Genomic DNA, 25,134 nt, shown 5'->3' with positions numbered 1-25,134 from the left:
GCTGGATGTCTGCTGGAAAGCTGTTGTTTATGATACATGTGTCATTACACTGCCCTACATCATATTCGCTGTATTAAATCCAATAGATTTATTACTCATTTTGGGGTGCTGATTCAAACTTACTAAATATGTGCATTTCGTAGCATTTTTGCTTTCGACAACCTTTTGTAAGATGAAGAAGTTGTTTTATATCTTAATCACCAGAAATACTGCAACAAAGGCATGATTCCTATGATTCTCAGAGCCAGGTTACATCTGTTTTTTTCAATTCTCAGCCGATTTTCACATGAATAATTTGGAAAACGTTTATGTCTAATCTTGATTTTAATGTTAGAATTATGGTTTATGACTGTTACCCAGATGTTTTTGGTTACATCTGTGGGTGTTTTACTACTTCCAAATGGTGAGTGAACTTGAGTTTCTAGTTTAGAGTTTTTGAGACATTTAAAGAAGTATTTTAACTTATTTATTTTATTATTATTATTATTTGCAGATTGTTATTTAAATTATACCTTCTGAATACTATTATTGTCATTAAAAAACTTTTTTATTTTGCTATGGGCATTAAACCTGATATATAAATTTAATTTTTATTTTTTTTAAATATATATACGGTTCTATGAAATTTTAATATCATCATCAAATTAAGTGATATTAGTCCTTTTTTTTTTTTTGCAACTCAGCAGACTTTTTTTCCAGATGCAGGTCTGTGCAATTTATAATAAATTAAGAAGGAGTCTCCTTTTCTCTCTGAAGTAATGCATGACATTGTGTAAGTTGGTCTTCTGTAAACTTGTGTTTATATCTAAATCTCGGAATATTTATCAGTCTGATAAGATGCTGTCAGTGTATGTAGTGATTTATACCTTGGCTGCTACAGACGAGCCTGGTTTCTCTAGTAGGTCCCACAGTTTCTTCCTTTTCTCTGAACAACACGTATTATCGAATTCTTCACCCTCCCGGTCCTTCAGAGTATCAGCTTCCCGTTTCAGTTCCTCGTTCATCTGTTCTTTCTTTTGATGGTACCGCGCCTGGCAACAGGACTCCAGGTAGATCTCATCCACCCCCCAGTAGTCCAGCTCCTGGCTGAAGGACAGGGCGCACATTTCCTCCATCATGTGCAACTTTCCAGTGCGGTAGAAGTTCAGTATAGAAGTGAACGCCCCGGGGTGGCGGTCAAAAAAGTACTCGTTGTCCTCTAGGTTGTAGTCGTCGCATATGTCCATGAGTGATTCGTGGGTTTTGCAGTCTCGTAACTTGCCCAGTCGCGTGCGCGGTAGTCGGTCCAGGGTTCTCCACAGGACCTCGTGCGGCAGACCCCCTACATTCAGTTTGACACGCCGGTAGCACGACATACTCCGGATTATGTCCACAGGATCCGGGGGCAGAGAAGCTGTCGAGCGAGAGCCAACTTTACTTATTCCTGCGGATGGTTTATCCATTTTGTTTTTTGTGCACACTACCCTATGAATTTGGCGTTGTAACCAGTGGTTCTCCGAGCTGTTTCATTTTAGTTGAGCTCCTGAAGAAGAAAGGAGAAACAAAAAATGAGTTGCATGTTTTATTATGTTTAAGTACCCTGCTAAGTTTATCCCTGCAAAACAAACAAATTCTTAAACAAGTCACTAGCAGCAGTGGTGCCCCCAGAAAATTTTAACAGGGGTGGCCAGATGAGGCCACAGTAAATTTTGGTTATGCAATATAGACAAAAGGTTATATCTCTGTGATTTCTGTGATTTTATTGATAATGATAATTAGACTATTTTGCTGAGTGTTATTGTGCTGATGTCTTATTTCTAATTGTGCTGACAGCTGACTCCTGATTTTTTTATTTTTACCTTTACACCATTGTTTCTAAAAGTGTGCACCATCTTTTAGGTGAAATACTTGCATTTGGGCTGTTACCAATCAAATGCAATCAGTATCAACAAAATTGATCTTTGCAATGCAGAGAAAACAGAAGCTGCATCTGAAGTGCCATTTAGATGTTTTTACACACTGTGGAACATGGAATACTTTAACCTGCAGTTACAAATGGATAAATAATGTTTTGATATTTTAAAGATAAAACTTTGAAAACTGATGTTTGAAATTATTTTAAAAATGAAAAGGTACCTAAAATGTGAAATTAAAACCGCCAATAGGTGGCAGAGAGTCACTGTTAATAAGTGAGTCATTGCGATTGAACCGAATCATTTAAACGGTTGATTCATTCAGGAACGAAACACTTTAATGTTGCTCAGAGACGCAAAGCTGTGGCTGCAGCGGGTGCTGCATGTTTTTTTAACTTCTTAAACTATTTTGAATTTACATTCTGCATTAAAATTAATAGTACCCACTGCAAATCATCCTAGGGGTGGCCAGAGTTTATACAGGGGTGGCCCCTTGGGGGCGCCCCTGACTAGCAGAAGCACATTTTAAGTATGTCATCACACAAAGGCATTTGATATTTTTAACGGTTCAGTTAAAAAAAAGTGTTTTGCATGACTTTGCAATGATCATATTTGATTTGCATGATAATTCTGAACGTGCATCTATAGGCCCTGCTGACTTTACGCCGGACTAATCATCGAATCTACAGCGCAGCCAGTGTTGTTCGGTTCCCGAACGAATGACTCTTACGAGTCGGTTCTTTTTAGTGAATCAAAACCATGCAGATCTATAAAAGAGATCATTGTTAGAACCACAAGTGTAATCGGATTTCCCGAACTAATGACTTTCATGAGCCGGTTCTTTTCAGCAAATCATATTAAAAAGCACGACTAAAATAGTTCGAATCCTAAACGAATGACTGACTGGTTATTTTCTGTGATTCAGTAACGTAGCACAACCAATGTACTCTGAGCCGGTTGGTTCTTTTTTAGTGAATTCAAAACATACAGCCCGCCACATCACTTTTTTTTTGTTTTGTTTTTTTAAAGAACTGAGATTTGAAATAAAATTGTTATATTTGTCCTGATCGTATCTGAAATAATCGCATTAAGGGCATATTATATTTTTTTAAATCTGAAGTACTAAATGAAACTTTAAGGAGACCGAATCGTTAAGAAGAAGCCGGAGAAGTCGCTGTCCACTAGCGTGGTGCTGAATCGCCTGCTGCTGTCCCTACGGGCATTTTTTTAAACGCCCGTAAGTCTCTATAAACTCCCAAAAGTTAAAACAACAACATTTAAATCGATATATTTTGGAACGCACGCAATACACCTGTAATCCACTAAAAGGAACATACTGTCTAATCATCAACATCAGAATGCTACCTCTACCGTTTGAGAACTCTCAATATCCCTGTTGTTGAACAAGAGATTAAAAGACTCCATCAACTTTTCAGTAAAAGACTAAAATCTTATATTGAATTTCCATACCTTGCAACTAAAGAGTTAAGTGTAACGTCGGCTGGAGCCCGACCGTACAGCTGCAGCAACAACATGCAAAAACAGGAGGAAAACATGATGACATGATAGACATTTTGTTCAGCCACTGCAAAGCTAATTAAAATTGATTTTTATGAGCATCGCACGTCTTTTCTTGGATATAATGTTATTAATTGCATCAGGCGGTCATCGCTGACATCAATGTATCAATGCAGCATGATGTGATTTCATTGATCATCTTGTACACTTGAAGGAAAAAGTGACGTTAAATAAGCAAAGCGGAGAATATAAGACAGGACATATTCAAAACATGAAAGTGCTATTATAAAGACATTAAATATAATTAAAACGCTGTAGGAGTGACATCCACTATTGAACCTGCATCATGCATGGAAAAAAATGCATCTTCAGACGTAACAACGCCACAAAAAACAACATTACAACCTCAGTGTAACTGTAGTTATTTGTATGGCTTGTGTAAATGCAATTAAATATTATTTAGGAAAACCTTATAGCTTATCTGCACACCATGTCACACTTTTCCCATTAGGGTTTCAGCATAAATTTCCAGTACGATCAATAATACCTAAGCATGCGGTAAAATATTTAAAATATCTATTTAGACTGATAAATGTACAAAAAACACCCACCTTAATTTGTGAAGACTCATTGCTGACAGCTGTGTGAAATCAAGCATTTAAATAAGGGGAAACACAGGAATGTCACCGTTTAAATAAAGCCAGTAGACAGCAGCTCGTTCTTCTTCTCCAAACATACAAATAGCGCTCCGCTTTTTGTTTATGGAAAAATATCAACAGGTCTTGGGGTGAATCCACACTGTTTTCGTTCACTGATGTCTAACGTCTCTTGCGTGAAGGCGACAGCTGCTTTCCTTGCAGATGGCTGGCTCTCCGTAGTCTCACCGCCCAATGGCAGAGAGACGGCGCGTTTAACCCTTGCCACCCAGCACCAAGAGGCTCTTGGAGCAGCTCCTTCTGTGTCGTTACGAGTAACCTGTGTAAAAATGGCGCCTGAAGAGCGGGCAATACAGAAGATAGTCTCTTATTTCATATGCGAAACGCATCCGCTTTTTGGAGCAGTGCTCGAAGCAACCTCTGAGTCAGTTCAGCCATAGCGGCAGCTCCTTGAATATATTAGTTTCATTTAATATTTTACTATGGTGAAGCACAGCAGCTGAACTTAGATTCTCACATTCTTTGGTCTCCACTCTCCAGTCATCACATTTCAGAGCCCTTATAGTGAATTTCAGCAAATAGAGATGATCTATCCTAATTATTTAAGGTTGAATTTGAACCTTTCTGATCTGTTGAGACTGACCTTTCTGTATTTTAAATTACAGTCATGTGGTGTAGAAACAGCTGCAGTAGTGACCAGGCATAATTTGTTACCATTTACACAGCACACACATGCCTTTTGTGTGTGTCTCAGAATAAATGTAATATATTATAAATGTGTGTATTGTATTTTAGAATTGTATACAATTTTACTTTTTTATTGCAGATAATGGATTGACTTCTCAATTTCTCAGGAAAAAGACGTTTAGGAAATTGATGTGGTGGTGCTTGTTGCAGTTTAGTGTTTTGGTGTTTAAAAAAAAAAAAAAAAATCAAAAGTGCCTTTTTATGTGCCTTTGACCTAGTCAAAACACTACAGACAGATCGAAGCTTTAACTTTGTTGTATAACAAAGCAGGCATGCATGTTTCCAAAATGTGTTATCTACTATAGTAGCACTTTTACTTTTGTTTCCCATCATTTTGGCCCTAACAAGCAAAAATACAATAAACCAAGTGTGTTTGATCATGAATTTTTCATGTGATTTAAAACATGTTGAATTGCATTAGAATTTGTATGTTTTTTGAGGCCTTGAATGCAGAAAAGTAAGGATAATAAAACCACATGACATCAGAGTTAAAAAAAAATACAATGTTTATTATTGCAATAAGTATTCAAGACACTGGTTAAAAAAAATGGTATTGATATCTGTACAGTTTTAATTCGACTTGGCGTATTAAGATCTTATTCTGTAGCGTATCTCTAGGTCGCCATCTGGTTGGAGAATGCCAAAGCCATATCGGCTGGGGTCTACCAATGGCATCTTGGAATTCTTGTCACACAGTTCAAGATCAAATCGAGTCAAGATCGTGAATACAAGCCTAAAGGGTTTGGAAAAAGGATAATTATAGTTGCTAACAGACACAAGCATAACATTTGTTAAAATCAATTTAAAGCTAAATACAATGACTAAAGGTGCGGTCACATTAGTGAAATTTTGGCAGTAATTTCATAGACAAGAAGATTCTTTAGACAGGAATGAAAATGAGGCTGTGAGGGACAGAAGAACAGTGCGATCGATGGACTGTACTTTTGTTTTCAGCAACATACCAATTGTTTAGCTGATGAAACATCTCCATACAACAGTTTTGAAAATGATCTAGGACTTTTACAGTGCATGGTATTGTAAAGACTGCAAGTTTATCCCTCGTTTTCATCCGTGTTAAATTCAAGATGGCATCTAACCTGCTTAAGTTCTATAGTCAATGGGGTAGAAATGTATGAAGCACTGCTCACACAAAAGAAGCAGCGAATTTGAATGAACAACTTGAACCTGAGCTGAATCAATTTTATAGATTCCAACTGAATTAATTGGATTTTGCAATGGTAAATGTGACTGCACCTTATATGGTTAATGCAATTATACTCACTCTTTAATTGCACTAATTGCAAATTGGCGTCCTGGACACAGGTTGTCTTTGGTCCCCCAGGGCACAGAGGGATTCTTCACCCTCAACCCTTCCTTAAAGAAGTCCTTCTTCTCCGTCCCATCTGCATTGAGGAAGCGGTCAAACTGGAACATCTGTAACATGAGGAGAAAACAAGCAGAATAAGAATTTTTATTATTGTGTCTTCGGGTGAAAAGTAATACATTATATTTTAATGTGAGGGTGGTGTTGGCGCATTGGATAAGACACATGCCTTTGGCGTGAGAGACCCGGGTTCGAATCCACTGTGAGACACCAATGTCTCCCTGAGCAAGACACTTAACCCCTAGTTGCTCCAGAGGCGTGCGACCTCTGACATATATAGCAATTGTAAGTCGCTTTGGATAAAAGCGTCAGCTAAATGTTAATGTATATTAATATTTGTAACATCAAATTGTCTTGATGAAACAGAGTAAAGCAAGAAACTGGACGTTTGTGAGATGCATGCAATATTTGCTTGCGAAAACAACATCATGCTGTGCAGCTAATCAATTTACTATTTATCAGTGGGCTTGACATGGAAGCTTGGATCAGATCTTTAGTTCACAATGCCAATACACAGAACTACAGTATGCAACGTCAGCATTTTGGCCAACAAAGCACTGTGTATGGTGCAAGCATCTGTTTCTCACAAATAGTATGAGCAGCAGCAGTTCCTGTAAACTGTGACCCCCCTTCCCCCTATTTGTCTTTGTGCCAATGACAACACTTGAATAGCTAATCCCAGATATCTCACTAGATTAGCCATTGGACCTGTGCAGAATGTAATCCAAGCTTGATCATAATGGTGGACGTCAATAAAGTTCAAGCTAAGGAGGTTTAGGCTATCAATAAGTGATGTGTGTTAATAAAGCAATGTACTAAGCAATACATTATTTGCAAAAAAGAAAAGAAATGTAGCATTACATAGCGACACTAATTTATTTTTATTTTTTGCTTGTGATTTTTAAATATATAATTTTGTAATTTTTTTAGTTTAAATTTGAAGAATTTTTCTTTTAACTTTTGAAATTTAAATTGCTATATGTATAAGTTTTTAAAATGTCAAAATTATTTGCAAAAACTAAAAACTATGTGGTGGTTAAAGTGTAAAAAGTTCATTATATTTTTTATAATTCATTTTCTTTTTTTTCTTATTATTATTCTCTGATTGCTAAGGTGTTACATTTAATTTAATTTAATTTAAATATATTGTCTATTATTTTATATATATAAAAGTCATGGTTCCAGAGATTTGCTATGTGGTTGTATTTTTGGGCCGTTATATAACGCAGTGCAAGTGCTCGAGTCTATTTCAATTGCACCTATTTTTGACAAAGTGAAAATCAATACATATTTCAAATTTATCTAAAATCTGCCCAGATTTTTCAAGTAATAAAATGATTTCTCTCCCAAGTGAATCTCATCTCTCTGCTTGGTTGGGTTTAAGATGGAAGTGGAATTTGAAAGTGCACCTCTGGCTGTTGGTGGATCTGTGGGTCCATTTGAGGGCTGATGAAGGGGAAAACACACAGCCGATCACCCCGTCGGAGCAAGTATTCTTGCCCATTGCTTAAACAAATCTTCTTATCTTGCTTCACTTCTCTTGTTATGAGAGCGGCTGCAGTTAGACGCAGTGTCTCATTAAGAACGCTATCTGTAAAAACAGATTTCAGAAGTTTTGTTTTAATTTCAGTGAATTTTTTTTCAATTGTGTGTATATATATATATATATATATATATATATATATATATATATATATATATACACACACATACTCAGGAATTAATGTTGGAAAACTTATTGCACAAATATGTGCTTATACATAAGACTTTTTTAATATACTGTAAATAATAATGATATAAATCACTTTTCCTATGTGACCTACCAAACACTGGAGTGTTTTTCTGTTTCTCTTCTGGACGGAGGTGCTTCCCACCTTGGATTTCCTCTCTCACAGTCCTTAGAGCTTCAGGGTGGGTGAGTAAGTAGCCCAGTACCCAGAATGCAGTGGGGCCCGCGTTTCCCTGAGGACCGAAACATTCCATAAATTACCGTCAAACAAACCACTAAAAAGGCTGACACTTATACTCTTTAAATCTAGTAAGACACATTAATTGACTGCAAAACAAGTGTGAGTGAACTGACACCCATTGATATGTCAGAAGATTTATGACATTTCATACAAATATACAGCATGGTCTAACCTACAGCATATTGCTTCTCCTTAAACGGTTTTATATCAACATTGCTGTCAGTGCGTGTGAAGCAGTGCAGTTAAACCTGTCATACAACAATTGCTGTGGGTTCAGGGGGACTCCTCACTGACAGGCAAGGTCAATGAGGGGTGAAGACTCTCAGACAGACTGATGTGAATCTGTATGTCAATAAACCTGCTGATAGCATGACAAAGCTAAAGAATTGCATCACATGTTGCTTTTATAAGAGTATCAGATGCTGTGTCACACTATGACAACACATTATGCATGATAAAGCCTATAGGTTTATTTTTTTTTAGCTTAGGACTGGACTTATACATAGCTTCATCACACATTAAAATTCATGAAAAAACTAAACTACTGTTAAAAGGTTTGGGGTCAGTAAGATGTTTTAATGTTCTTGAAAAAAGTTTCTTATGCTCACCAGAGTTGCGTTTAATTGATGAAAAATACAGTAAAAACAGTAATATTATTATATTTCAAACCAAACTTTTCCAACGGAAGTTTTACATTTTTGTGAAAATTTGAGTGGTTTTAGCACATTACTAGAGTGCTCTGGGTGACTTCTTACTGGCTCAAGTCTTTATAATATTCTTAATATATGATAAAAATGTTAAGCCTGATTTCTTGTCAATTTATTCTGTGCCAAAGCTTAATATGTATGGTTAGTGGTTTGTTCAAATCCCTAACCTTAAATATGAGCAATATTAGCAATCATATCAGCAAGAATCACAAATTATGCAGTGAAGCTATTTATCTGTAGTTATACTGCTCTCATGTGGTTAAAGAAGAGAACTGCTGCATGATGCCTTAGGAAATGTAAATCTATACTCAAAAACAACACCACCAAAAAAACAGCTAAGGAATAGTTGCAATTCAACCATTATTTTGTGTGTGTGTGTGTGTGCTCCATAGAAAGTTATATATGCTTGGAACAACATGAGGGTGCGTATATAAATGACATAATTGTCATTGTTGGGTGAACTAATCAATTGTGCAAAAATTGCGTCTATTTAGATAATTAATTTGTGACTGTGTAAACAAGCTTGAATATGCATGTAATAATTCTGTCAAATGGATTGTACACACTAGGGACACTTCAACACCTGCGTTACCTAATTTCCTTCAGTTACAAAGGGTTCATTCAGTAGGTGTTGTTTGGCCTCAGGCTATGGTGTCTCATGTGTTTTGGGCAGCTTGTCAGGTTCTTTGTTCTTGTTCTGTAAGACTCGAGTGAAATCATGCACTCGAACATTCCAGAGGTGACAGGCTCTCTTGTTTACAGTAAGATCAGGAGTGCAAAACAGCCTATCGCTATGGTAACTTCGATGTATCACTGTGTCACCACTATGTAGTTTTGAGTGATTAAGCATGCTATCAGACAAAATGCTCATAATGATGAACTACTACTTTAACAAATATTTCATATTGTTTCAATCCTATATTAGTTTTCAGTTTTCACAGTAAAATACAAAAAGAGATCTTTCATACAATGAAAATAAATGGTTAGTTATACTGCCAGGTCAGTGAGACTGCTGAAAATGACACTTTAAAATAGAAAACAGTAACATTTCACAACATTACCGTTTTTCTATGTTTTTGATCAAATTAATGCAGCTTTGGTGAGCATAAAAGACTTCTTTTAAAAACATCTTACCAGCTTGAACTTCTGAATGATGTACGTTTATTACAACAGAATGTCTTTTAGAAACATATTTTTCGCAATCCATAATTTTTATTTTTTGCAAGTATGTGTTGTGAAAGAACAACTACTCTAAGTGAAGGGAAACTCACCTGTGTGACCCAAAGCTGTAGCAGCATGGCTCTCCTCCGAGTCTCAGCATCAACTCCTTCATCCTGCAGGTGCTGTACATAGTTTCCCAACCATGATTGGCGTTCTGGCTTTCTGTCTAAACGTGATGGAGTCAGCCGTTTCCACAGCTTTTCTCGTGCTGAACTTGCAATTTGTTTCTCCTCTAATGAATGATTACATAAAAAACCACAGGTTAGTTAAATAAATTATGTCTGATGAAATGCATTTTTAGAAGAATACAATAGTAACAGAAGAAAGAACATCTGTCTCTCTAAGCAATTTCTTTCAAATGAAACCGCGTTACCTTTGTTTTCAGTAGTACGAGCCAGTTTAGGCAAAAGCTTGTCAAACCGGCGAAACTCCTCATAAATTTCTGCGAGTTCTGCACTGTTGTTTTTCTCTGTGCCGAACACAGTAAGATAGCCGGTCCTGCAGAGAAGAAGAAAGGAAGAAAGTGATTGGTATGAGGATATACAGTATTGGAAAAAAATTCCACAAAATCAGGTTTTTCCAGACTGTTAAAATCTGTAGTACAACATTCAAGCCTTTAATTTGAACAACTGTCACAAAATACCACGTTTTACAGCATGACCTTAAGGCATTCATGAGATAACTAAGCTGCACCTTGTGGAGGCATGTCAACAGGTCTTATCTGTACAATAGTGAGAGATAATTATGATGTACCAGCGTTTGGGTGGGACAGTCTCTTCTTGTTGATAGGTACAGAATGAATGCCAAATAAAGTATTAAGCCTACAATACTCAAGCAGTGCATAATGAAATTAGATTTTTAAAAATTTGATTTCTATAATGACAGTGTGACTGGTGAATATATGTTATGGCTCTATAGTACGTACTTGCTCCAAAACCAGCCATAAATTATGAAATGGATATCAGGAAGTGACCCCAGAGATTTATTATGAAATTAATCATCACATTTTAGTTTTATAATGCATGCTTTCTGATCAGCTTACTTAAGTTCAGCTTACTAAGTGTGAAGCGCTGAAGCTTTGCTTCCGACTGCGGTCAATTCTGAAACCTGCTAATAATTTAATATCAGTGTTTATGCTTGTGGTGAGAAAAAGGTCTTTTAGCCTTCAGAGGGTTATTAGTTATGTTGATTTTAGAGATTGGCATACTTGAAGAGCAAGCTGTAGCAAAAATTGAAGAGTCTGTCTTTTTTCCACTCAGATACTTTCAGGTCCATTTCTGAAGGGGTCAAAAGGTGCTGGAGGTTGTTCTGCATTGAGCTGCGGAGTTGGGTTAAAGCGGACCCCTGAAAATGCCTAGTCAAACACACACAAACACATATATATTGATCAGATTAATTGATATTTCAGCTTTGATGTTATCTATTCAGCATCTGAAAAACATCTTTAAAGGGTAACTAAACCCCTGGTCAGAGCCTGACTCCACCCACTGGCAATATTTGAAAAATGCTGAAAAGTGGGCAGAGCACAGCAGAGATAGAGGGGATGAACCGAGGGTGGGGCTGAGTGCGTGGGGCGTGAACCTGAGACCCGCAGTGACGGATTAATTGACAGCTGCTGTCAGAGTCGCTAAAATGGAGAGTGACTGTAGTGTTGCAAGTAGCTTTGCAACAGAGCGTTCATTTGAAGTAGAGGACTTTTCTCCCCCACCTTCACCTGAAGTGGAGGATGTCGAGGTGTCTGTGGCCTGAGCCATATCAATTCGAGCCGCTGGCTCAAACTGCGGTCTTAACTCCCGCACCGCGTCGCTTTTCAACGCGAGCTGTGTGGAGACAATTTCCACCTCCATTGCGTTGGAGAAGTAAGTCCCGCGTAAAATGCAGTTTGCACACTCCAGCTCTAGGCGGGAACTCGCGGTCTTCCAGGCCAAGTGCATGCAACCACTGGCGCCTGATTTTCAAGTCTGCTGGAAAACTATGCACTCCAGCAGTGCTGTCACAACCAGCAACACTACACCTACGTACCATCCTGACCACTGTACTAAATACAGATAAATCTACGCCAACTTGAAGCTATCCTAACTGATGCAATACTATGCTACTAACTAACTATGCTTCTAACAATACTAACGTTACACTACCAACTATGCTAATTAACTACATAGGCTACACTAAATAATCTAAATAAGTATATAAACGCTATGCTAAATAGATGCTATAATAGTCTATCCTGGTCGCTTTCAATACTCACAATTCCAACTGACTCACTACAGTAATTTTGACGGAACAAAATGGTTTTATACTGCAAAGGGCGTGGTAGCTTGGACCAAAGGGGCGTGGTGAGCTGGAAACTGCATACGCCACCTGCCACCGCTTACGTCACTTGCCATCCCCACATCCAATAGGAAAAATCAACTGCAGTAGCCACCGTTCAACCTGAAGAGGGCAGCACTCGCAGACTTTTTTACACCATATATTGTAGAATTAAAACACTTTATACTCAAATGTCAAAAAAGTTACTCAAACCAATGAACAGCACTAATAAAGCCCCATTCTTACAGATCATTAACTAAAAAAAGTTGGTTTAGGGTTTAGTTACTCTTTAAAAACATTTAAAGTAAATTCTCAAGATGACAGAGCGATTTAACATTTTTAGAAACCTACATTTCTGCTCTTTTCTTCTCAGATTCAGGGTTGTGATTTGGCAGATCCAGGCTGAAGATTCTCTTCATTAGGACCTGAGCATAACTTGACTGGTCAAGCGAGACCTCATCGGACAGGACAGCATCATAGCAATTTGAGTCCAGCAGAACAGTGATATAATGTCCAGCTGCACGCACCTGGTTCACATTAGATGAGTGTGGTTAGTTCTAAAAACAAGTGAAAGGAAGCTGGCACAGGAAATGTCATGTGAGAACAAGATTGTTATCTAAACTCTCATTTACAGTTGCAATTTCTAGATAAGGTTTTATTAAGAAAACAGCCAACTAAGGGTAGGTACCATTGCCTCCCATGGTCACTACAATCAACTTAGCTCACTATGCTTTAGAGAAATGCAGCCCAGGGACCAGGAATAACTGCACTGCATCAGTAAAATGTACCATTAGAATTATAAACAGCTATAGCTGTAAATCTTAGATGCAAGTATGAACAAATAAAGTCAGAGTACAAATAATGGAAATCACAAATGCGGAACTGCAGCAAGAAGAAAGTTATAAGTCATCATTGTAGACAAAAGTCATAAAGATTATTGATTAATTATCGACTTATCAATAACAATATACACATGTAAGGGATTTTGGAGTTTAGTTAAATAATTAAAAATGCTAATATTTTAATACTTTTAACTATTCAAGCAAACTCCAAAATCCCTAAAAATTTCGAAGACAGCAATTTGTCTTTTGAAAATCATATTTCCAATGTTACAAAAACCGCATTCTTCCATCTTAGAAACATTGCCAAGCTACGAAACATGTTATCTGTTTCTGATGCAGAAAAGCTAGTTCATGCTTTCATGACCTCTAGACTGGACTATTGTAATGGACTTCTAGGTGGTTGTCCTGCTTCGTCAATAAACAAGCTACAGGTAGTCCAAAATGCAGCAGCTAGAGTCCTTACCAGGTCAAGAAAATATGATCATATTACCCCAATTTTACAGTCTCTGCACTGGCTACCTATTAAGTTCCGTATCTGTTACAAATTATCATTACTTACCTATAAGGCCCTAAATGGTTTAGCTCCTGCGTACCTAACTAGCCTTCTACCACGCTACAACCCATCACGCACCCTAAGGTCACAAAACGCTGGACTTTTGGTAGTTCCTAGGATAGCAAAGTCCACTAAAGGAGGTAGAGCTTTTTCACATTTGGCTCCCAAACTCTGGAATAGCCTTCCTGATAATGTTCGGGGTTCAGACACACTCTCTCTGTTTAAATCTAGATTAAAAACGCATCTCTTTCGCCAAGCATTCGAATAATGTATCTCTTAAATTGTGAGTGTAGTTGCATCTGCATTTTTATTCTTTAGCTTGGGTTAAACTAATTTTACTTTGTTGGATCAGCAGCTATGCTAATGATGTCTCTATTTTGTTTCTATGTTTTGCCACGGGATTTACATCCCGTGGTAACTAGGATTTACACAAGCTCCAGTCTGGATCCAGAACACCTGAGAAGAGATGATGCTGACCCTCAGAGGACCCCAGATGATCCTAACCTTGAATCAACAAACAGAACTAACAATTATTGCTACATGTGTGACTGCATCCTATAATTACTATTAATTAATAATATTGATAGTTCATCATCTAGCTGACTACGTCTTGTATTATTATTATTATTTTTATTTTTCTAAAATCCTGTCAAACGTGCACAAACTACTAGCTACTACTAAATATTGTAGAAACAATTTTCTGTAAAGTTGCTTTGTAATGATTTGTATTGTTAAAAGCGCTATACAAATAAACTTGAATTGAATTGAAAAAGACTTATTGACCTGTCACAACAGAAAAACATTCACTTTTTATTTACACATTCAAATGAAATTTGGCTTAAAATAACTATATTTCTCAACTACCCATTAGCAAAAACTAAACATTATGACAGATTGCTGATTTAATGATACTATTTAACCAAAACGTGACCTAACATGAACTCACTGTAAAAATGTCGCCGTGCTTCTGTTTCATTCGTGTCAGGAATTTAGCAGCATCTTTGCCAAACTCAAGCGCGTGACCGAGCCAGGGAATCATTCCTTTATCAAGAGGAGGCTCATTTCTTCGTCTGCAATAAATATATAATATAAGTTAAGTTTAATTCGTAATTGTTTAAACGTATCTGTAAAGTGTAAGTGTCGTCTGTCAGACTCAGGAGCTGGTCGGACTGGTCTAGACTCACCTCGTGCGTCTCGCGCACAGCAACAGAACAGCGAGCCCCAGCAGGAGAAGCGCAGTCCACATCATGACGAGTGTGTGTACGAGTGTGTGTACTCTCCTGCCCTGCTTTCCAGAAGTTAAATACTCAACTGACACACTAACAGACGTCACATCTCATTACGAAATTCACAACTGCACTCAAAAGTGGTGGGCGTGTAAATGTCTGAATATGACTTAACAATGTCATCTTTTTGCAGTTTCTGGCTTAGCCTAGTTGAGGAAACAACATGACGATTCGTCATGATGATTAGTGATAAGTCACATCAAAACCTACTTTTAGTGAAACCAATCTGAAAAATACGATGTGTGCGAATTATGCAATGACCTGCGAGTTGTCAGAGTTTTAAAGAATCTCCTCAGTGAATTCGAGGAGCGGTGTTGTTCAGCACAAAATGTGTCTTTTGGCGCCTTTACCTTTTACAATATTAAACAAAGGCCGTTGGTGATGTATGCAAATCTAAGAAAAAAAAAAAAAAACGGTTGATAGTGCTTTTAGTCAAATATACCGTCTGATACAGATCCCTAAAGGGATAGTTTATCCAAAAATGAAACTTCTGTCATTATTTAGGCCTACTCAATCTCACGTTGTTCCATACTTATTTGACAAAAGAAGATATTTTAAAGAAGGCTGGTAAGTGGTAAGTTCACGGCTATTAACTTCCATTTTTCCATACTATGTGGAAGTCTGTCTACCATCAACTTTTTGGTTACCAACTGCCTACTTCCCTTTTTTTCACTCTGACAGACATTGTTTAACTATGTTTGATATATGTTACTTCTGGAATTAGAAGCCTGTATAAGAATGTTCAGAGACCTAGTGAACTCAGTAAATGTGTGCGATCTTTTAACATGAATCATGTTAGGTGTATCTTTTATTGCTCAGCCATTTTCAGAGATTAAGGGTGTGTGTGTGTGTGTGTGTGTGTGTGTGTGTGTGTGATGTCTTCATGTTCTATCTACATTTCTGATGACAAAGTGTACATCATTGTAGATGTGTTTGCTAAATGACAGGTGGGGAATTTAAACTATTCAGCTTGATTTAAATTAACTTTAAATGTAAAAAGGGAGCTGATGTAGCATACACAATTTTGCTTTATGGGTATATAGATTTATTAATAATGATGAAAGTTTGAAGCAAGCAAGCAAAAATTAATTAAGGCAATAAATACTGTATATATTACAAATATATTATAAATATTAACAAAACAATAAATATAAGTACACATTTAGAGTGTAAATTATAATATAGGCTTGCCAATTCCTGACTGTCTATATGTCACACCTACATCTTGGCAAAAGAGGCTGAATTCTATGCCAAGAGTATTTGTAGCAAAACTCATTGTCTGGGAAGTCAAAAGCTTTTAAGTAAGAAATATGTCTATTCATTTCAGTAAGCTGAGATGAGCTGTAAGACTGTTGCATAAAACAGTCCATAAGGTGGCGACTGAGACACACTGATTTTGAGCTTCTTAGACACTCTAGTGTTATACAATGTCATTTCTCAGAGGTTTACGAATTATAAATTGCTGATTACATTGCAGTGTATGCTGTTGAGATATGTAGGTTTTATTTCTGCACCACTTAAAACATTGTTTTGTGGTTTGTAATTTGAGAATTTGTATTGGAAAGAATTCCATTGTGTCAGTTACATAACATGAAGAAAGAATAAACATTGTGGTCAGACTTCAATAGCTATTATCTAAGTGTAATAGGCATTTAAGAATATAACACTAAAGAGTCATTTAATTTGCCATATTAATTATTTGACATCAAAAGCCCTAAAAGCAAGAGCAGACAGTGACAAAACAAAGAAATCCTTAGTAAATTTTGATTATATATAATGCAGGCTACACCATTATGTTCATTCCCACATTCTCACATTATGGAACTCATCATGGAATATTGCTCAGTATTTCATACTTAATTCTCATCTTGCCTGCCAGATAAGTCTGATAAGATTTATAACTTGGCTTACATAGCCAAAAATGATTGGGCAACTCGTGCAATGATGGACTGTAATGTCATCTGGTCCCAGCAGGTCAAAGGCCACTCAAACTAATGAGGCATTATGCACAGGACGGCACTAATCGATATGACAGAGGCATCGTTTGACTGCTGTGAACTCTGTAAAGAAAAAAAATATATAAATGATAATAATTTCCCAGTGAATAAGCAGAAGGAGACTCAAATCTTGGCACCCCTTATGATACTCACTACCTTGTGTCTAAAACTATGATGTCTCTATTTTCTGGCTTCAAAATAGCGTTTGGCCACACTTTGACAATTTTTGACCACGCTTAAAATAAATGAATGCATTTTAATTCATGGCAGAATATCAAGTCCTAAACTAAGGTAAAAAGTTTTGACAGAATAATTTAAGGAAAGAGGCAGTGTGTGTTTTAATGGACTGTTGGCTGAACGTTTTTAATGATGTTCAGCATTTGTTTTTCAGAGAGAAAGTGTTTGAGCAGACAGTCTCGGTAAACTCTTATGCAGAAAATTATACATTTTAAAGGATAGCTCACACAAAAATGAAGCTTTGGTCATTTACTCGCACTCATGTCATTTCAATTCAAACCTGCACGAATTTCTCTTATTTTTTTTTTCTCTTTAGATATCCATGGTGGAACACATTCACAGCCTGCAGAACTGTAAATAAACTCTTTCAGCTGGCATGTTTACTTCCTGTTCATACAGAAGTTCCACTTTAGTTATTCAAGTGTCCTCTTAACTTTCCACGGAAGAATTTCCACTGCCTCAAAAAGCTAATTTCAAAAGAACTGGCAGATATGCATCTCATAGGAAATGAAGTAATTTGTATTCGTCACAATGAAGCATTCAAAGCTAGATCCAAGATACAGATAGGTAAATATGTTACTTTCTTTCTTTTTCTTCTTTTTCAGATCTATGAACAGCACATCAGTGATTAACATAGTAAATTTGTTACTGTCCACAGCTAAATTGTTCAGTTCAACGAACATAGTGTTTTATGCAATTCAACACAATTTTTTAAATCTGTAATTATTATATTAATATAAATTATCTCCTGTCTTTCATCATCCTTCTTCGTGTTTTTGTTTTCTTCAATAAGGACAATACATGAAGTCATGGGTGGGGAGCACATAATCGCAGCCTGACAGAAATCCTGTTGATGTCTACGTTCTGTAATTGACTTCTTATCGTTGTTGAGTCCCCTAGCACTTTAAGCCTTGTCCAGTGCTTTTCCATATTTTATTATATTGGCTTCTATTTTTGAAGACAAACCAGACCTTAAAAAACTATAATAATCTAAACAAATAATCTCTAGTTCGAGTTAATAGTTCACTGAAATTGAAAATTTGCTGAAAATGTAGTCACCCTCTGGCCATTCAAGATTTGTAATTTAGTATTACATCACTTGCTTCCCAATGGATCCTCTATAGCAGGGGTGTCAAACTAATCAAGTCATTTAGGTTTATTTGAAAACTACATGATATATTTTTCGAGCATGGTTGGAACTAAACTCCTCAGGGCTGTGACCCTCCAGGAACACCAGTTAGACACCTGTACAGTAAATGGGCGCCATCAGAATGTTTAAACAGCTGATAAAAACATCACAACAATCCACAAGTAATCCACACCACTCCATTCCAGTCCATCTGTTAACATATTGTGAAGTGAAAAGCTGTATGTGTGTAAAAAAGCATATCATTAAGACAGATCAAGCACCATTTACGAGCTAAAACAGTTCTAAACAAATATGTTTAATGGAGTTTGATAGAAAAGCATAACGGGATGGACTTTTTCACTGGAGGAAGCATTTTTATGGATTATGGGCTGATATTTTGCCTAAAATCATTTAATTTAAATGTGTTCCTCACAAACACACAGCTTCTCACTTCCTGTCAGAGCAAAGGTTGAGGCCATAGTTGATTTTCCTGTTCAAGGGTGGACTATTATGCCGCGCTTCCACCAAAATTACCCGGAACAATTGTACCGGGAACTATTTTCCCCCCAGACCTGTTGCCTTCTGCGATTCCAGCTTCTAAAGTACCGTGAAGATTAAGCAAATAGTCTGGTGACGTAGGTCTGCGCGCGTTTCTCAATACTAAGTACGCAAATTTCAGACATGCATCCTCAGTAGTTTGGACTTTGCTGTAACTTTTGAGGCAATTTATTTCTTATACTGTACCTCAAATGTAACACAGCATGAATACTCATTTTGATTGTCTTACTGTGAGGCAGCTACAGACTTCAACAGCTCACATACCATGCTAATTAAGTTAGATTAAAACATCATTACAAACATCACCACATTGTGCACTGAAATCAGCATGCTGCAATAAAGCAATCAAACAATTTTATTCCAAAACTGATGATAGCAAATTATGTTAATGTTAAAGTTCACCCACTGCACATTCACACTCAGACAGCTAGGCCTCAGTGGACGTGAAAGAACATTTCCTCATGAGATCTAGGTAGGAAGACTCCCCGAGGAGCTCTTTAATTCCTTCTAATTAAATCAGTGGACACAAGAAATAGTGGGGAATGTCTAACCTGACCTATTCTGTAAGAAAACTGTACCCCGTTTTACCCTATTGTTGAATGACTTTAAATATATATATATATATATATATATATATATATATATATATATATATATATATATATATACACATACAGTACAGACCAAAAGTTTGGACACACCTTCTCATTCAAAGAGTTTTCCTTATTTTATGAAAATTGTAGATTCACACTGAAGGCATCAAAACTATGAATTAACACATGTGGAATTATGTATGGAATTATATCATATTCTAGGTTCTTCAAAGTAGCCACCTTTTGCTTTGATTACTGCTTTGCACACTCTTGGCATTCTCTTGATGAGCTTCAAGAGGTAGTCACCTGAAATGGTCTTCCAACAGTCTTGAAGGAGTTCCCCGAGAGATGCTTAGCACTTGTTGGCCCTTTTGCCTTCAGTCTGCGGTCCAGCTCACCCCTAAACCATCTCGATTGGGTTCAGGTCCTGTGACTGTGGAGGCCAGGTCATCTGGCACAGCACCCCATCACTCTCCTTCTTGGTCAAATAGCCCTTGATGCCTTCAGTGTGACTCTACAATTTTCATAGTCATGAAAATAAAGAAAACTCTTTGAATGAGAAGGTGTGTCCAAACTTTTGGTCTGTACTGTATATATATATGAAGAGTTCAGATGCAAAAGCCTCTAATTGCTATCTGAAATATTCATCTAAAATTAGGATTTTTATCAGGCTCCTATATGTATGTTCAGTTATTTCACTTTAATAGCCTTGAAAAGGACCTGCACATTGCCATTAAAGTAAAACGGCTCAACCTAAGCATAGGAGCTTGATAAAAATCCTAATTTTAGATTAAAATTTTAGATGGCAATTAGAGGCTTTTGCATCTGAACTCTTCATATATATATATATATATATATATATATATATATATACTTGGCTACTTACATAGTGTTTCCCATACTGCCAAATAAAAATAAAAAATAATAAAACTTATCTCTTTCTATCCCCCAACAATCATGCAGACATCATGGACGGAATGGACCTGAGAGCGCTGCACGAGCTCGTGATGCCATCTGCAGGACAGTTCAAAGGGATAAAATGATTCAAAGTGCCAAACGCGAGCAGAATCAGCGCGGAAACGTGTTACTCGACCCCGTGACCTTTTATGAATGGCGGTGAGGATTTTAGATTGGTAGTGCTGTTATAAAATTCACAACAGTTGTGATGTATTTATATAATAGGCTGCAGTGTGACGAGCTACATGTCTGCTGATACAGTACTGTTTAGTTTCGATTCATTGTTAGTGGCCTGTGCTTTGTGACACTTTAATTTGCATTTGGGAATGCAACATTCGTCATTAGAAACGTTTATAAATCTTTTTTTGTCTACTAAGAAGTTTCAGTGTAACATATGCTGATTTGCTGCTCAAGAATAATTTCTGATTATTATCTATGTTAAAAACAGTTTTGCTGCTTAATATTTTTGTGGAAACTGATACCCCTCAAACATTTGTAAAATATTTAAAAAAGAGAGAAATTACTAATTTTATTCGTATTTCGTATTTATTGAAGACATTTAAAATTATTTATATTTAATAAACGCATTAACACATTTAATTAATATATTTGATAAATGCAATTAAATGCTGTTCATTAAACTTTATATTTATCAAAAAATCCAGAAAAATAATGTGCATCATCATTTTCACACAAAACATGAAGCAGCAAAATTGTTTTGAACTTTGATAATAATCAGAAATGTTTCTTGAGAGTCAAATAAATTGTAATGATTTCTAAAAGACCATGTGACACTGAAACTGGTGTAGAGATGAAGAAAATTCTGCTTTGCATCACAGGAATGACATTAAATTTTATAATATATTAAAATTTAAAAAGTTTTTGTATTTGTAATATTTCACAATATTTCGTTTTTTTTTTTTTTTTTTTACTTTATTTTGCCTTGATGAGCAGAAGATAGTTATTCAAAATCATTAATAATTGTAATGTTTCCAAACTTTTGGCAGGTACTTTATTAATAATACCAATTCTATATACTTTAATATATTATAGTACTTTATAATATATTATTATTTTGTTGTCATGGTTATTAAATGCAATTTATTTTTACATGACTGTATTTATTTTTACAATATAAGATATATCTTTTAATGTGCTAAAATATATATTTTTAATGATGAGTGCTGGGGTGTGACTTGTAGGCGTGGTCAGATTTTCCTAGCTGATCACATGCCTGCCCAAAATAAATAGAATAAAAAAAAAAAAACGTATCTTTTTCCATGATAAAAGCTCCTCTAATCACAAACATGTAGAACCATCTTCTCTCAGCTTTTCTATCATTGACCAAAGAATCAGAATCAGAAAGAGTTTTATTGCCAAGTATGCTTGCGCATACAAGGAATTTGTTTTAGTGACATAAGCTTCCAGTACACAGAGACAACAACACACAAAGATCACCTTCTCCAATCATTCTGGATATCCAGTAAGCTGTGGACGAGAGATATGAGATTTTTGAGTTTCTCTGGCAATGTGCTGTAGTCACTTCTTAATTTCAACAATGGATGATGGGTGAAAAAATAAGTGTAAAATGTAAAACTCGCCTGCTCTGTATTCCTTCCAAGATTGCTATGCTGATATATTGCGATAATTTCTCAATTTCAGAAATCTGGCTCAGTTAATACTCACCCAGCAGTTCAAGTTACCACTGCTTGCACTTCACTCTGTAAGCAATGTAGCAGCTTCTTCTGTTGGATATTTCTCGTGTAATAAAATAAAAAGCCTCAGACGAAAATAAGTGATTTCACAGTAAAGCACTGCCAGTTGTCATCAACAAATTGCAATTTTTTTTTGACTGTGCAGCTTTGTTTAAAAAAACAAAGCATGTCTCCTTTGGTATAAACACACGGTTTTTAGATTATCACGGACGAAAGACCAGTCTGTAGAAATCATTAAAGGAACAGTTCACTTAAATTAAATTTTTTTATTATTGATGTTCCAAACCTGTATATGGTTATTTTTTCCATAGAACACAACAGTAAAATCTTCATGCAGTTCCTAGCACAAAACGCCTAGGATAAAATAAATAAAAAAATCCATCAAAAAAATATCCTCGGTTTCTAACATAACACTTTTTAATAAAAACAAGATTTTTATTTATTTTTTTAAGAAAATTCTACTAATTTTAAGATTTTATTTTTTTTTTATATAGGATGATAGACACACTCGCTATAAACTATTGTTGGCCAAATATTTTCTTTTTGTGTTTCACAGCTAAATTACAGGTCAATCACGGATTTGAGACAAACTGGGGGTGAGTAAATAATGACATAACTGTCCTTTTTACATAAATTATTTTCTTACCAGTGTTCCTTCAGTTAAATTATTGAAATCTTTTAAATAAAGAGCATTTAGTGTCAATATAGAGAATGCCACAAAGCTTATAGTACTATAATTAATAAGCAATGTTCAGATAATCAAGCCTAGTATTCATAGTTTACATGCCTGCAGGTGCCTAAAAACGGAGACTGTATTATCTTCTGTGATGGTGGACCACCGTGGTCTTTTCTTTACCCTGAAGAGATTCTGTGAAGATGTAAAAAATTCTGCTACAGCTTTTATGACTTTTAAATTACAACTTTTTTTGTTATCGCATTTTCTACAGACATTTAATCCATTATAACTCCCTATTCATTCATATTTACTTTCGCAAACTTCACTTTTCCTCTCCTACTACAGTAACTTTCCTCAGCTTTCTCAATTTTCTCCATCAGTCCCAGGTCTTGTATGGTTAATGACTATAATAATATACCTGACAGTTACTTCCTTTGAAGCAGGACGACACACAGTTGAGTCACCTCTGGGTCATTATTGGACTGCCGGCAAGAAAATTAACTGAGCCCTTTGCCTGTGCGACCCGCTGAAAGACTTGCTTTGCTGGAATAATAATGCTGACATATATCAAAGCTTCCTCTCTAGTTTAAGCACCTAAAAATCAGTGATTCAATGCAAACCAGTGCACAAATAATAAACAGTACCATTTAAAAAATATATTTGTCATGGGTTGTTAGGATAGCAAAATAAACAATAAAAAAAGCAGAGAGGAAATAGAATTGTTTAATGAACAGAAATAAAGATTTCCTGTTGTAAACCATACTGTAGGTATCAGAACAACATCCTAGATTATTCAGGCCCAAATGTAGATGTGGAATCATATGGTTGACAAAAATCCTGGATATCATTTGGTTTCGGTAACTTTAAGTCAAATGGACACAAATTGTACTTGTTAGTCATGGATCATAGAGAATTCAAAATAACTGTAAAATAATTAATAATTGTAAGTAACTGACACATGGATTGAGTTTCATAGAACGTACGCTTCAGTTCTCTTACGAGAGCTCTCTCGTACTGCGTCTTAGCTTAAGACGCTACTGGAAAAGTCTCTTTTCACGAAATACTGAAGCAAAAAATCTCAGGGCTGCGTCGGGGAAAGAGGACACGCGCTCTCTGCTAGCTTCGGGCAGTGAGGGCTGGGCGAGCTCCGAGGATCTCGCGCCTTCTGCTCAGAAGCCCAGCAGACGAGCTGACATCGAGAAGGAGCCGGGGCGATTGCTCGCATTGGCCGCGATGAGTCTCGGCCGCGAGTGGTTTGCACCAGCGCCCCCCCTCTCGTTCCCGGCTGGATGTTATTTCCCTTTCGGATGAGCGTACTTCTCAAAGCCCGCCTCGTTCCTTCCTGAGCTTCACGAAGAGGTGGCGAAGGCTTGGAACGCTCCATATTCAGCGCGAACTCGTTCGTCTGTCTCACTAGCATTCTCCACACTGATGATGCTAAAAAACAGGAACTATCAGTCACTTCCGCCGGTGGAACAGGCGATAGCGACGCACCTTTGTCTGCCCTCTGCTGGACGGCGGCAAAAGCGGTGTTGCCATCTAAAGCCTGCTGTGTGACGCTGCGGCTGCACTACTCACGATGGCTGCTTCATCGAAGCGCAGGTGTACAAGTTCCGCTGTGGCTGAGCTCTCACCCAAGCGCGCCGCTGTTTCAGTTCCAGGAATTGTGACTGTCTCAGCGTTTTCTGCAACGCGCAAGCCTGCACAGTTGCCTGCTTGCCTGCACACAAAAGCCGTTATCACAACAGCTTCAGCAACGCAGCTCGAGACCCCCGTTCTCGCTCTACCGGCTGTTGCCCCGCGCCGCGGGGACCGCGGCAGAGGATTACGGTGAGGCCGGGAGCCCCGAAGCCATCCTAGGGAAGCCATCTATGCATGCTGCATGACGCTGCGTCTGCACTACACACGATGGCTGCTTCATCGAAGCGCCGGTGTACGAGTTCCGCTGTGGCCGGGCTCTCACCTAAGCGCGCCACTGTTTCAGTTCCAGAGATTGTGACTGTTTCAGCGTCTTTTGCAATGCGCAAGCCTGTACGGTTGCCCGCTTGCCTACACACAAAGACCGTTATCACGGCTAAATCGGTTATCATCGACTCAAGTCGATCGCGCACACTGCATAGTAAGCGTGCCCACCCCTCAGTGCCCACAATTACTATGTCACACGTGTCATGTGGTTTCTGTAAAAA

General features: G+C 37.1%; 2 protein-coding genes across 4 annotated transcripts in view; both read right to left on the bottom strand.

Moving 5' to 3' along the window:
• kcnb1 (potassium voltage-gated channel, Shab-related subfamily, member 1) overlaps positions 1-4,485 on the bottom strand; it is a 38,267-nt gene extending 33,782 nt beyond the window's left edge. The window contains exons 1-3 of one of the 3 annotated variants that reach the window (XM_059570586.1): positions 4,022-4,485; positions 3,363-3,412; positions 867-1,522 (exon numbers count right to left, since the gene is read on the bottom strand). In XM_059570586.1, coding sequence (XP_059426569.1) covers positions 867-1,442 — 576 coding nt within the window. In that variant the 5' untranslated portion in view covers positions 1,443-1,522; positions 3,363-3,412; positions 4,022-4,485. The remainder of the gene's footprint in view (positions 1-866; positions 1,523-3,362; positions 3,413-4,021) is intronic. The other 2 variants (XM_059570585.1, XM_059570587.1) reach the window with 2 other exon arrangements.
• An 820-nt stretch (positions 4,486-5,305) lies between these two features.
• On the bottom strand, positions 5,306-15,141 carry ptgis (prostaglandin I2 (prostacyclin) synthase). Its single transcript, XM_059570584.1, has 10 exons — positions 14,985-15,141; positions 14,747-14,870; positions 12,757-12,932; positions 11,303-11,449; positions 10,469-10,593; positions 10,146-10,327; positions 8,021-8,159; positions 7,607-7,788; positions 6,096-6,247; positions 5,306-5,546 (listed from the first exon to the last, which is right to left on the bottom strand). The coding sequence occupies exons 1-10, from the start codon at positions 15,047-15,049 to the stop codon at positions 5,402-5,404; spliced, it is 1,437 nt and encodes a 478-aa protein (XP_059426567.1). The 5' UTR covers positions 15,050-15,141; the 3' UTR covers positions 5,306-5,401.
• Between the last annotated feature and the right edge of the window lie 9,993 nt (positions 15,142-25,134).

The sequence above is a fragment of the Carassius carassius genome, chromosome 17 (genome assembly GCF_963082965.1).
Source record: "Carassius carassius chromosome 17, fCarCar2.1, whole genome shotgun sequence".
Lineage (NCBI taxonomy): Eukaryota > Metazoa > Chordata > Actinopteri > Cypriniformes > Cyprinidae > Carassius > Carassius carassius.
This window is presented reverse-complemented; position numbering and strand designations above follow the sequence as displayed.